This window comes from Hyperolius riggenbachi, chromosome 11 (genome assembly GCF_040937935.1).
Source record: "Hyperolius riggenbachi isolate aHypRig1 chromosome 11, aHypRig1.pri, whole genome shotgun sequence".
NCBI classification, from domain to species: Eukaryota; Metazoa; Chordata; class Amphibia; order Anura; family Hyperoliidae; genus Hyperolius; species Hyperolius riggenbachi.
Genome location: NC_090656.1, coordinates 44407601 through 44422396, shown reverse-complemented (window position 1 = coordinate 44422396; position 14796 = coordinate 44407601). Strand labels below are relative to the sequence as shown.

Sequence of the window (14796 nt, the reverse complement as noted above, 5' to 3'; positions counted from 1 at the left end):
CAGACACTGATCCTTTAAAGGAATACAGAGTATAGTAGTAAGAGCCCACTGCACCAATGGGAAATCAGGATGTGCTGTGATCACCTCTGGAGCCACAAGGGTCTTGTCATATATTCCAAACGATTCGCACCATCCAAAACGAATACTTTATTAGCTCAGTTTAAAAACATCATAAACAGATTAAAATCCAAAAGTGGGTCTGTGCATTATGATGACGCACAGGCGTTTCGGGCCATAGCAGGTCCTTTATCAAATCATGACCAGCCCACAATGATAACCAGTCCATAGAGCAGTTAATTTAAAGTCCAAGAGAGGACCACATAGAAGACTTCAACATCTGCATATATGCATATTCATATAGTCACAGCCACCAATCAGAATTGCAACATAATTTTCACACATATAACCACCAAGTCTCATAGCCCAGACGCATGCCATGTACTATTATAATTCAATACAGATACCTGTGTATAGGGTACTCACCAAAGTGCTATGCATGTATAAAAACACGCAGAAGCAAAGTTCTAACCACGGATCATAGTAGCAGCGTCCGCCGTAGGACTTGGTGGCTGTGACTATATGAATATGCATATATGCAGATGTTGAAGTCTTCTATGTGGTCCTCTCTTGGACTTTAAATGAACTGCTCTATGGACTGGTTATCATTGTGGGCTGGTCATGATTTGATAAAGGACCTGCTATGGCCCGAAACGCCTGTGCGTCATCATAATGCACAGACCCACTTTTGGATTTTAATCTGTTTATGATGTTTTTAAACTGAGCTAATAAAGTATTCGTTTTGGATGGTGCGGATCGTTTAAAGGAATACAGAGACAATTCTAAAGAAAAGATTTTATACATACCTGGGGCTTCCTCCAGCCCCATACGCACGGATCGCTCCCACGCTGCCATCCACCTCTGCCAACTACAAGAACCGGCTCCCGTGTCATCGGAGCCAGGCTACGCAGGAGAAGTGCGCCCTCTACGTATCTCTCCACCGGCTGCAGGAGAGATACGCAACTTTTACGCTAGACTGGCTCCGACTGACGGAAGAGCGGGGAGTCGGTTTTCGTAGTTGCAGGCAGCGGTGGATGGCGGCGTGGGAGCGATCCGTGCGTATGGGGCTGGAGGAAGCCCCAGGTATGTATAAAATCTTTTCTTTACATTGTCTCTGGGTCTCTTTAAGCTGGAAGTGCACGTACTCGTAGTGAGTCTTGCAATGCGTCCAATATAACGCATGCAAGACGTTTGGAGCGCATAGAGGACCGCAGACTTATGAGTGAGTAACCCCCTCTCTCCCAGCCTCACACCTGAGGCAATCAAGCCTCAATTTAATCACGGATTGGAGTAGCTCACTACTCGTGAGCTCATCACTACAGGTAGTATTAATGTTCTGGCTTATAATATGTATATATAGATGAAGAGATGTATGTAATGTATATATCCACACATATCAGGTGAGCAACCAGCTGCTCCCATTATAGCACTGCTTTCACTTCCTGTCAACCGTTAGAAAAGAAAACTTAGTGCCCCAGAAACTCTCCAGCCACACCAGCCGCATATAGGGCGCCGCACTACACGCCATCAGCGTACACAACCACCTGCAATGTCTCAATGTGGCCGCAAGAGGCAGCAAATGCCCTTTGTAAAGCAGCAACACCACATGACGTATCGTGCTACGGAGGCACCGCCCTGGCGTCCTGGCGTCAGTTCCGGGGTTCCTATAGCAACGGAGAGACGCGTCTGTTGGTGCTTCTTTGTGCGGTTGTGAGCAGAGTCTGCGGCGAGATGGTGAGTGAGCGGCGGAATCGTGTCTTCCCCGGGGACGAGCGGCTTCAGTGTCACCGGCCATATGCTGTGCGGTGTCAGGAGGGAGCTTCCCGTGTAGTGTGCGTGTGATCCTCCCGGCGTGTGCAGAGAGGAAGCTCTCAGGAAAGGCTGTCTAGCGAGTACTGCAATGGCAGCTGCACAGGAAGTGTGCTCACTGTAATGCCACAATCCATAAAGCAGTATATCTCTGTATTGCTTATCATGGGGGAGCTGAAGCTCAGCAACAGCTCTTTCATTGGGGGTTTGTCATGACCCTTTGAAGATTTAGTAGTGAAAAGCTGAGGGGTAGGGCACGGATGCAGAAGCCTAAATAAAGACAGTGAAAGGTGAGTATGGGGCGGTTCCCACTTGCACCGAATAATGAGCGGACAGACCGATGGTCTGTGCGATCCGAACGCAGCGCATATGATCGCACGCCCGCTGCGCTGCTGATCCCATCCATTGACAGTGATGGGATCAGCTCTGCGCTTCCAGGCAAAATGCATGCAGCAGTACGCAAACGCTTCCTAGCGCATCGTACTGTTGCGCAGCGCAGTAGATGTGAACGGTAGAAGGGCTGTCTATGCCCTTCTGCCATTCCTGCGTTTCAGCACATCATACGCGCTTCCAAATGCGCACGGAAGCGCGTATGATGTGAACGAGGCCTTAGCACTATAGGCAGGGCCGGTTCTGGACTTTTTGTCGCCTGAGGAAAATTAGTGAAAAAACGCTACCCCTCTCCCCCCACACACCCAATAGGTAGCCTGGAGGGGGTAGCGAGCAGGATGGGGGTGTTGGGCACCTGAGTCCCCAGATCTGCGCCCCCCCCCCCCCCCTCCTCCAGCTATTAATACTATCGGCGTATATTGTCAGGTAGCGGGTGGTGAGGACTCGCCTCTTTTGTGTTCCAGCGTGCGTTCCTCTCTCGTCACTTCCTGCAATGCCGTCCACTTACAGTACAGTAGGTAGCATTGCAGGAAGGGACGAGAGTGGAACATAAGCTGGAATGCGGAAGAGGTGAGTCCTCCCTGCCCGCTGCCTGACAATATACGCTGATGCATTAATAGCTGGAGAGGGATCGCAGATCGGAGGACTCGAGGGAGGGGTGGTCCGACACCCCTCTCGCCACTGTGCCCAATACCCCCTTCCTGCTCGCTACCCCCTCCAGCTCGGCGGCCCCTCACACCCACGGCCAGGTGGGTGCCGGCCCCCCGAATTTACCACCTGAGGAACCCGCCTCATGGGAGGACCAGCCCTGACTATAGGCTATATGGGTAACGCATTCGCCTGCCCGGGATTATCGCACACTGCACAGAAGTGCAGCCCACTTACCACAACAGATGCACTGTGACAAGTGTGACGGCTTACAGTGGCCATACATCTATTGACGTGGTGACCGATTATCGTAGGAAATTAAAATCAGTGCTGCCACAAGCAGCAGAGATTCAAACCCAGGTCGCCTGTGTCAGAGGCAGAGCCCTTAATGGTTAAGGGCTCTGCCTCTGACACAGGAGACCAGGGTTTGAATCTCGGCTCTGCCTGTTCAGTAAGCCAGCACCTATTCAGTAAGAGACCTTAGACAATTCTCCCTAACACTGCTACTGCCTCTAGAACGCGTCCTAGTGGCTGCAGCTCTGGTACTTTGAGTCCACCAGGAGAAAAGTGCGATATAAAAATCTGTGTTTGTTTATGTGCCCCCCACCCCGGTGCCCCTGTATATACATCACCTGTCATGCTGTCTTCTGAGCATCCATGCTGTATTTATTATAATTTCTATATTTGCATAGCGCTTTTCTTTTGTCAGACTCAAGGTGCTTGTGAGGAAGCCGCTAAAGCACACTCAGTAGGCAGGAGCATTGGGAGTCTCGCCCAAAAACTCCTTACTGAATAGGTGCTGGCTTAAGGTGCTGGCTTACTAAATACAGCCCGGGGATTGCACGACAGGTAAATTATAAATGCACAAGCGCTGGATGGCAGCGCTGTGGGGGGGGGTGCGTCATGAGGTCAATCCCCTAAAAATAGGCTAGCAATGTGTTATTTTGCTATATATGGTTGGGCCAACGGATCAGCATCATGTAGCTGTGAGTGAGTAGAGCAGTCCTCTCGGCTGTTGATCGGCGGAATTGATCCACTGGGTTGATCGCTGGCTCAGGCGTCGAAAAGCATCAGGGGGGCGCTGTACACATGCTAGATTTTTGCAGAGGCGGTTGTTATCGGTTACCTCTGCTGAGTTTCATCTAGCATGTGTTAAAGGCTTAAAGAGAACCCGAGGTGTGTTTAAAGACTGTTATCTGCATACAGAGGCTGGATCAGCCTATACAGCCCAGCCTCTGTTGCTATCCCAAACCCCACTAAGGTCCCCCTGCACTCTGCAATCCCTCATAAATCACAGCCGTGCTGTGAGGCTGTATTTACATCTGTAGTGTCAGTCTCAGCTGCTCCCCCGCCTCCTGCATAGCTCTGGTCCCTGCCCCCGTCCCTTCCCTCCAATCAGCAGGGAGGGAAGGGATGCAGGCGGGGACTGGAGTTCTGCAGGAGGTGGGGAGAGCAGCAGACTGACACTATGGAGATAAACACAGCCAGCTCTGACAAGCTGTTTGTCAGCAGCGTGGCTGTGATTTATGAGGGATTGCAGAGTGCAGGGGGACCTTAGGGGAGTTTGGGATAGCAACAGAGGCTGGGCTATATAGGCAGATCCAGCCTCTGTATGCAGATAATAATCTTCAAACCCACCTCGGGTTCTCTTTAAGGGCCCAGGCACAACCTCTTGTTGCTATGCAACGCTAGTGGCTGTACAGTTTACAGGATGCACGGCACCTTTGTTGCTCAGCATTGCAGCACTGACACTATTCAGTGGGACAGCACTGCAGAAGCCCCAGAAGTGTGACCATCAGATGTCCATACATATCAGACATGGATACGTGTTACTGAAATTGGCTCAGCAATGAGTAAATGTACTCAGGCCCTTAAAGGATACCCGAAGTGACGTGATATGATGAGATAGACATGGGTATGTACAGTGCCTAGCACACAAATAACTATGCTGTCTTCCTTTTTTTTCTTTCTCTGCCTGAAAGAGTTAAATATCAGGTATGTAAGTGGCTGACTCAGTCCTGACTCAGACAGGAAGTGACTACAGTGTGACAACATGTGCAAAATCGTGATGCAGAATGTCAGGTTTTTTTCTGTGCACGAAAAACGTATTAAGTGTGAACTAGCCCATTGATTGACATGATTTCTCAGTTTTTCTGTGCAGAAAACGTGCACGAAAACAGTCAAGTGTGTTCCCTGCTTAAAAGTGGGAGAGAAGAACTTGTAACCAGTTTTATTTGCAAACCAGACTGAGCTCCCATAAGCCCCTGGGACTGAGTGCCAAGGCTCTCTGAAAAGCTGTGGGCGAGGCTTGTTTAGTTTATAGGGAATTAGAGTATTAAAACAAAACATAAAAAGTATTTGGCTTTAGGAATGCCCTATAAACTATATGATAGGAACACAATTATGCAATGAGTAAAAGTTTATCTCAGATCCACTTTAAACTGGACCCGAGATGAGAGTGATATAGAGGCTGCCATATTTATATCCAATACAAGTTGCCTGACTATCATGCTGATCCTCAGCCTGTAAAACTTTCAGACATAGCCCCTGCTCAAGCATGCAGCAGGTCAGGTGTTTCTGACATTGTCAGATCTGACAAGATTAGCCGCATGCTTGTTGCTAGTGTAATTTAGACACCACTGCAGCCAAATAGACCATCAGGGCTGCCGGGCAACTGGTATTATTTAACAGGAAAAAAATATGGCCGCTTACATATACCTCTCACCTCGGGTTCACTTTAAGGAACCCGAGGTAAGAGGTATATTGAGGCTGCCATATTTATTTCATTTTAAGCAATGCAAGTTGCGTGGCAGTCCCCTGCTCCTGTGTCTCTAATGCTTTTAGCGATATTCCCTAAACAAGCATGCAGATCAAGTGCTCTGAGTGGCTTAACCACATGCTTGTTTCAGGTGTGTGACTCAGGACACTTCTGATGCCAAAAGATCAACAGGATGCCAGGCAACTGGCATTGTTTAAAAAAATTAAATACATTTGGCAGCCTCCATATCACTTGCACCATAATAATTTGTATATGCAAAGTCAAAAAGACTGATGCAGAGAAACCACAATGTAAATTTTCTGCATAAATGCAGGTATATTATGGGTTAACCACCTCACAACTGAGGGGTTTTCCCCTTAAAAACCAGAGCATTTTTCACATTTTGCACTCCTACCAGGCAGTCTTCATTCATGTATTTATTAGGCAGTATGAGAGGACTGGGGTCCCCAAAACCAATCATTGGACTGCGGAGCTGGTGTGCACGCGATCACGTGCTCCACCTTTATTTACAACTCTTGTTATGAATGAAGACTGTCTCAAGCAGAGGCAGTCTCCATTCATTTATTTGTCATGTGGTATGATTGGTTATTGGGGACTGGGGTCCCCAAAACCAAATATTGGACTGCAAGGGCTGTGCGGGTGAGTGTGTGCACGCGCGCACACGGACACAATAGCAATGTGTCTGCGGTTTGTTACAAAGACTGCTTCTGTTTGAAGCAGCCTTCATTCATCAATTGGGGACTCTAATTGGATTTAGGAACACTTGCTCCTAATGTCCAATTAGTCAACTGCTGTGCGGGCTGGCTAGAGTGTGCGCATGCGTTCCCCCGCCCACTCCCAGCATGTAAATAAACAGGTACGCTTTTCTTCGTCCCTGGTGGTGAAACGGTGCACAGAGGGACGGAGATAATTAGCACTGCAGGGGTAAAGTGGTTAAAGGGAAGGTTCAGGGAGGGTGGGGAAAAAATAAAAATCAATTTCCACTTACCTGGGGCTTCCTCCAGCCCGTGGCAGGCAGGAGGTGCCCTCGCCGCCGCTCCGCAGGCTCCCGGTGGTCTCCGGTGGCCGACCCGACCTGGCCAGGCCGGCTGCCAGGTCGGGCTCTTCTGCGCTCCAAGTCCTGGTACTTCTGCGTCCCATGCCGGCGCTCTGACGTCATCGGACGTCCGCCGGGCTGTACTGAACTATTATCAATGAGGCCACAATGTGGAAGCTTCAGGCTGTGTTCCCACTAGAGAGGAGAACTGACACTTTTTGTCAGTTCTTTGCTCATCGCTAAAAGGACAGTGAGCGGCTTCCATTAGGAGGTTCACACTTGTCACTCTGCAACGAATCTGAGGGATCTATTGCGGTAAGTGGACCGCACATCTGTGCGGTCTGCGGTAATCTTTGGCAGGCGAATGCTTCTGCCCCAGGCTACGCATCCCATTGCTGCTCGTTCTCTGCCCCATTGGACTGCAAAAGACCAATGGGAATACTCAGTAACAGGAGAATTATCATTGGTTCATGATGGACCAATGAAAATTCCCCCTGTTGCTAGGGAGAATTTGCCTAATGTAGCCTATGGAGAGCCCCATGCTTCTGCCAACTGAATATAGAAGGGCCGAGGGGTTCCAGGACAGGTGAGCTGCGATCAATGAAGGCGGAGCGTGCAGAGCAGATGCATAATGGACGGAACACATCCGCTCAAGTGGGAACAGAGCCTCAGTCAGCTGCATGATTATACGCTGACCTGACCAACTTTATTTTGCCTGAGTTTTTACTTACAAAATTCTGTGGATAGGCACCAGTTTAGCAGTCCTAGGTGGTCTTGGCAAATCAATCCCTGTACTCCTTATCATTATACGTCTTCATCACCGAGTCTGTTGTTCCTGTAAACACGCACTGTGTTCTGTATATGGGATTTTTTTGATTGCATGTATTCTGTGCTCTATTTGCAGTCTGAGGTTGAGGAAACACTGAAAAGGATCCAGGCTCAGAAAGGAGTGATTGGAACTATTGTAGTAAATTCTGAAGGTAGGATGTGACTCCTTTTTCATTTACATTGTCATTCTTTTTTTCATCTGCTCTTAAACTTGCTCTGCAACATGCATCCATTTACATAAATACAAGAAGTAATTTAGCATGGCTGTGACAATAGCAATACAGAATACAGTTATCCATGTCGTCCAATCAGGGCACTGATGGCTTAAAGTAAATGGGAACCCGTTAAAGCGGTATCGTCACCATAAAAATCAAATTTCAACAGCAACTGGTCTGAGTGTATTAAGTGATAAAGATGCTAATCCTGCATTCAAAACTTTTCCTGCTGCTATGATTTGGAGTTATCACATACTTAAGGAGCACTGGCCCTTTAATAGTCAGTGCCAAACAATTGCATGCTGGGGGTTCTTTTTATCTATAATATATTCCTCCTCTTCCATTTATTATCGGCAATTGGAGGAGAAAAGGGAAAAAAAAAGTTAAGGGCAGAAATGACATCAGGATTTAGTCTCAAAACGGTGAGCAAAAGACCTGGTTCCCACCAGGAGCAGAATTCTCTTCATTTACTAATCAAAACGTGGACAGTACAATACATGTGTTATGTAAGTAGATAAAGTATTAATCTACTTATATATGTGTGTTTTTTTCCCAGGCATAGTATGGCTAATCCTCCTGCTTTAAAAAGTAGAAAGCCAGATACTTACCTAAGGACAGGGCCAGTTCAAGTAACAATTGGGCCCTAGGGCAAAATTAGCCCCAACAAATACCCCCCGACCAAAAAGCGTCATTAGGGGCCCTTTGTTGCAGCCAAATTTCCCTCCTGGGCCCCTGAGCTGGCTTGATCCTCCCCCAATCATTTGCCAACTTAACTGTGCTCCTTAGGACCTCTGCAGTGTCTATGTCAATGTAGTGTTTCACCTGCCCGCCAGCACAGATAAGACGCTACTCTGCAGAGTCCCCGGGGAGCAACAGTTAAGATGGCGGAGGGACATCTTGGGGGGCCCCTACAGGCTCTGGGGCCCTAGGGCAATTGCCTATTTTTTCTATGGTAGCTCCGGCCCTGCCTAAGGAGAGGGAAAGCTCAGAGTCCTAATGAGCCTTCCCTCTCCTCTCCTGGTGCCCGTTCCAGCGCTGGCTCCCCGTAGCAGTACTTGACTAAATTGGTCAAATACTGCTACTTCCGCCGCCGAAGGGAGGCTTCGGCAGTCTTCCGAGTGCTCCCCAAGGACGGGCCGCTCCATACAGCGCACATGCGAGGGCCCTCTCTCATGCACTCATGCGTGCGTAGTATGGAGCCGCCTGTGTTTGGGATGACTCTGCTCCCGAAGACTTCCGAAGTCCCCCGTGGCAGGAAGGAAGTGGGGGAGCTGCCGCCTGAACAAGAGCATCAGGAGAGGAGAGGAAAGGCTCATTAGGATCCAGAGCTTTCCCTCTCCTTGAGTAAGTGTCTGTTTTTTTGTTTTGTTTTTTGTAACAGGTTCCCATTTACTTTAAAGAGGTACTTTACCGAAAGATAGTAGTAGGGGAAAAATAAATCCAAAATGCATTGCAAAGTGGAAAGTTACAAAATAGAAGATGGATCAAGAAATGATTGATACTTGCCATGTAATTCATTTATGTTGCTTGATCCACATTGAGCCTGCAGGTAATCATCTTTACTGCTGGCACACAAGGGGAAAAAAAGCAGATAGTACCAACTGCCATTATCTGGTAACATACTAACAATGTCATCAGTGTGATAGGCTAGAAGGTTGTATATAGTTAAGTCCATAAATATTTGGACAGAGACAACTTTTTTCTGATTTTGGTTCTATGCTGTATAAACACAATGGGTTTTAAATGGAACAACTCTGATGCAGTTGAAGGGCAGACTTTCAGCATTAATTCAGTGGGGTGAATAAAATTATTGCATAAAAATGTGAAGCAGCAAAGGCATTTTTAACAGAATCCCCTCATTTCAGGAGCTCAAAAGTAATCGGAAAAATTAAATAGCTAGAAATAAAATCTTCATATATATATCCAGTTCTGTTCCCCATTAGGTCATCTCAATATGCTCTGCTGATTGATTGGTCGTCATTCTTGTATGTGTTTTCGGTGTTTTATTAGAAAGGGTGCTTGCGGTGTTTGTAATGTTCAGAGAGAGCCAATATACAGCTTTAAAAAGGAATCCACTTCCAAAGCAGCGTTTGTCGCTGTTTATGGCTACCTCTCTACTTTTTATGTAATAAAGAGCTTTAATTACATACACTTGATGCTGCTGATCATTCGCTTCAGCCTCCATATGTCTGTCGGTTCAGATTCCCTTTAAAGGAGACTCAAAGTGACCTGATGAGATAGACATGGGTATGTACAGTGCCTAGCACACAAATAACTATGCTGTGTTCCTTTTTTTTTTCTTTCTCTGCCTGAAAGAGTTAAATATCAGGTATGTAAGTGGCTGACTCAGTCCTGACTCAGACAGGAAGTGACTACAGTGTGACCTTCACTGATAAGATGCGTTCAGAACTATCCAATTTTTAGTTTAGTTGTGCTGAGTTTTGGTGAGATCATGAAATGGTAATTATTAAAGTGTACGTGAGATGGGATTAAAGGATGTATTTATACTTACCTGGGGCTTCCTCCAGCTCCATGGGGTGGGTAGGCTACCTTCGCCGTCCTCTCCTGCCGCTCACTTGATATCACCCCCCGGTAATCTGGCCAGTCTCAGCCAGTCGTGTGCTTCTGCAGGGCCAGGCCATGTGTTTCCATGCCTGGGAGTGTTCTGTGCCTGCGCAGTACTACTGCGCATGTGCAGAATACTCCCAGCTGCAGGAGTACGCGCATGGCCAGGCCACGCAGGCACAGGAGAATGCAGCCGGACAGATTACTGGGGGACGAACGGTGAGGGAGCCTACGCACCCCAGGGAGCTGGAGGAAGCCCTGGGTAAGTATAAATACACCCTTTAATCCCATCTCAGGTTTCCTTTAAGCAACAGAATACTGGATTTGGATCTGTTCTTTTATCTCGAGTATGCTGCATTTGCCTTACTTTAAATCCGTTTTAAGGTATTCCAATCAGGACCACCCTGGATAATTCAACCACAGTACAGTATGCCGGACTCCTTCACCAACTGTCTATGAAGGCGAAAAGCACAGTGCGTGATATTGACCCTCAGAATGATCTGACGTTCCTCAGGATTCGTTCAAAGAAGCATGAAATCATGGTGGCCCCAGGTACTGTGCTAACTGGCTGGTCTGGTTTTACCTGCTGAATGCCCTGTTCATCTGATAAGTTACTGCATACCCACTGATCTATACATAACGAATAGTATAGTAGAGTTCCAGGTCCCAGCGGTGTGTCTGCTTAATATACAATGTATGACGAATTTAAAATATAGTACATTTCTGATATATTAACCACTTCATGACAAGCTGACTTATAAAAACGTCCTGGGGCCATTAAGAGGCTCTTGCAGGACGTTTTTATAAGTCAGACAGTGCTGCTGTGTGCGCTCCCGCGGGTGCACGTGCAGCCCCGTGCACGTGAAAAAAAAAATACACCTTTATTTCCAAATGATATCTTGTCACCATACTTTGTACTAGGGACATAATTAAAATCTTGTGATAACCAGGACAAATAGGCAGATAACATGTGTGGGTTTTATGAACAGTAGCAGTGTTTATATTAAAACCATAGGGGATGAAATTGGAGAAATAGTGTATTTTTTTTTCATTTTTTCCTTGTATTTCCCTTTAAAATGCATAGAAAATGAAGTAATTACTGAAAACAAATATCAACCCCAAAAAGCCCAATTGGTGGTGAAAAAAAAAAAAAAGATATAGATCATTTCATTGTGCTTAATAGTGATTAAGCTATTGGCAAATGAAAGGGATGAGCACGGAAAGGTGAAAATCACTCTTGTCAAGGTAAAAACCGCCTTGGGGTGAAGTGGTTAAATTACCTGGCTAGATCCCTTGAAGTTTACTATAAGCAGATCTTACTTTGCAGGCTCAAAGTAGAAGTTATAAGGCATCCAAATTTAATATTGCACCTGTCAGTGTTCTTAGCATTTGTAAACTGACACTGCCATTAAAATGGAATCTAAAGTATTTCCAAATATGGGATGAGTGAAAGAAGGTGCCCCGGGTATAGAAAATAATTAAAAACAGTTTAAATAGTCTTACCTCAAAGCGTTTCGCAGGCCCTAACCACTTTCAGTGGATCCGAGATAAACATTTACTCATTGCATAATTGTGTTCCTTTCATATAGTTTATAGGGCATTCCTCAAGCCAAATACTTTTTCTTTTTTTTTTTAATACTCTAATTCCCTATAAACTAAACAAGCTTTGCCCACAGCTTCTCCAGGGTGCCTTGGCAGGAGGAGGTTACTAGCCAGAGATTTCAAAGGCAGAGGGGAGGAGGGTGCAGGAGAGAGGAGTGAAGTTTTCACAGGCTGAGGGCTGGAGATGCTATCAGCTTGCCTGTGTATAATGTGACAAACAGAACATGGCCGCTCTCATTGTATCACAGGAATAAATAATCATAAACTGTTGAAGCTGTTTGCAGCTAGATTTGCTGTGTAAACTCTCTAACCTTTAGGTAAGATATATAGACAAGTTACTAGTTATAGTTAGTTTTTCATCTCAGATCCGCCTTAAGTCAGTAATAAAGTGTCTAAAAGTAAAAAAAAAACATATACAGGCTTACGGTCCGGTGTTCCATTTCACATAAATAGAATAAAAGTAAAGATGAAAAGAAAAACCTATAAAAAAAATATATAAGAATATAATAAAACCAATATATGGGCAAACACTCCTGTCTGAGTGAGTATGAGAGAATACTGAGAAAGTCTTGTAATAGGGGATAATAAATGATAACCGATAGAAAAGTAAGTTAATTAAATCAGTTTAAATGAACTAAACCAATGCAATCAATTAAATGAATCCATCAATATCACTACGATTGATTAAAATTAAAATTATTTTAAGTTGGTGGATAAGGTATAGGGGAGACTTGACAAAATGGAGGAGTTTTATAGCCTTCTCGCAGAATAGACACAGACAAGACACAGAACATTTATATTGGGCTGTTCTCCTGGCGGACTCACAGCGCCAGAGCTGCAGCCACTAGGACGTGCTCTATAGGCATAGCAGTGTTAAGGAGCCTTTCCTAAGGTCTCCTTACTGAATAGATGCTGGCTTACTGAACAAGAAATGCTGAGAATAGGTACACAAAATTTGTTTGGGCCGCATGATAAGGGTTAAGGTATAAAAAAAAATCTAAATATAGGAGAAAATATAAAAGCAATCTGAGAAATACATAAAAATATACAAACATTTCTAATTAATGAATAATAATAACTTGACCATCAATTATATTCTATCATTGGGACACTTAATGGACGGGCCCTTATTCGGGGGTGAATCATATGGTGTAATTGGGTATGAGTACTCGCCAAAAGTTAGGTTGCCAGATTAAAGATTAAAATAAGTCTAATTGACATTATCATTGAGGTCCAGGAAAATGAACATCTAGAACATATTTAAAAAGTATGCAATTAATGTGTCTCCTTTTAGGCCACGGGCAGCGTCCACACAGCTGAAATGTTACACCCAATATAGACCAATGTTAATGAGATCGGTGCAAAATAGCTGGCCTATTTCCCCAACCAACCCAGTCATAGGAAGTGGATGTGAGTTGTTTGTGTAGATGATGCCTGCTGGGCAACAGAACAGCCACAGCGGTGTGGCTGATGACGTGTATGTTACTATGTGGGGCGGGCGAAGGAACGGTGTCCACATGGGGTGCAAGAACAATGTGGTCAGGCCGTCGTTGCCTCTTTGTACACACCTGCTAAAATCATAACAATCTGTAGTTTGCCGCTCGATACTGCTGATGCCGTCATTTTGGGAGTATGAGCCTGACTCCTAACTTTTTGGTTTCTCTTTCAGATAAGGACTACTTGTTGATTGTTATCCAGAACCCATCAGACTGACCCACTACAGTGGAGTGGCTGTTATTCATCGGTGTTATCCTCTTCTTCTGAACATGTATTTCTGAACTCTCCAAACTAATCTAAGTTGTCTTTGTTTAAAACCCATCTCTGGACAGTACTTAGAAATTGCCTGTGTGGAGAAAAGGTGATCCTCCCCGTGTCAGGAATGCCCCTTAGTCCCTCCTGCTGCTCTTCTCTGTTTCCAGGTGCTCTCTCCTTCCAGCAGTGAAGTCTGCAGTGAGTGTCTCCAGTCAGCTGTGTCCATATGTCCTGATCCTTCTGGCCATTGGTGTGTGGGTGATGGCCCTGTCAACGCCATGCCCATACCATTCTAGCCAAACATTGGGAGGTGCAAGACTAGCAACCATCTTGGAAGATACTTTTGCTAGATCTTCACCATACTGACTTCAAGTAACAAGGGGAAAAATAGTGCAGACTGTAGGAAGTCTTCTTGAGGAGGTTTTATCTTTTCTCCCAGCAGGATTGTTTTTGAGAGTGCTGGAGTTCCATTTTAATCCCTTGTTTTTTTGTTGTTGTTTTATCCATCTCCCATGCCCTACTATAAGATTAAATCACACTAGAGTTATTCCATTGATCCCATATGCTGATACTCACAGTAGATGCCATGCCCAGACCAACACATCATCGTGTGGCATAATTCACTATTTTTAAAAAGCTCTACTACGTCTTTTTTCGGCAAGTTAAGAAAGTTTGAGCAGTATGGGGGTGAAATTGCTGGAGGAACAACATAGCTAGATGTTCTAATCGCCTGCCACTAAAATTTTGATTAACAGTTTGGAGACTACTTACAATTTCAAGCAAAAGTATGAATAAAGTATTTATTTCTAAACTTCATATGTGTGTGTTGTTTGTTGGTTATTGACATTAGAATAGATAGAATGTTTAATCACTTAAGTTTGAGACACAGGGGTCAACTCCATAATCTTACATTATGCCATCATACTTCCTACATGACCTACACTTCCAATGTCTTTACAGATAATGTGACCATGGCTTCTTGACGCTTGATGCTCATCTGCAGGGCTGTGTAGTCAGAGTCGAGGAGTCAAAGCAATTTTGGGTATCTGGAGTCGGAGTAGGTGGTTTCATAAACTGTGGAGTTGGATGATTTTTGTATTAACTCCACAGCCCTG

General features: G+C 45.4%; 1 protein-coding gene across 1 annotated transcript; it reads left to right on the top strand.

Annotated features, from left to right (window-relative positions):
• The first annotated feature begins 1599 nt into the window (after positions 1 to 1599).
• Positions 1600 to 14497, top strand: DYNLRB2 (dynein light chain roadblock-type 2). The gene is made up of 4 exons (XM_068260083.1): positions 1600 to 1791; positions 7624 to 7699; positions 10712 to 10879; positions 13599 to 14497. Exons 1-4 carry the CDS (start codon positions 1615 to 1617, stop codon positions 13640 to 13642), a joined length of 465 nt encoding a protein of 154 aa, XP_068116184.1. The 5' UTR covers positions 1600 to 1614; the 3' UTR covers positions 13643 to 14497.
• The last annotated feature ends 299 nt before the right edge of the window (positions 14498 to 14796 follow it).

Excerpts from the sequence above, each read along its gene's own strand:
- DYNLRB2 (XM_068260083.1), top strand. The coding sequence starts at position 1,615 with ATGTGGCCGCAAGAGGCAGCAAATGCCCTTTGTAAAGCAGCAACACCA. Across the intron at positions 7,700-10,711 it reads TATTGTAGTAAATTCTGAAG|GTATTCCAATCAGGACCACC; the intron begins GTAGGATGTGAC and ends ATCCGTTTTAAG. Across the intron at positions 10,880-13,598 it reads TGAAATCATGGTGGCCCCAG|ATAAGGACTACTTGTTGATT; the intron begins GTACTGTGCTAA and ends TTTCTCTTTCAG.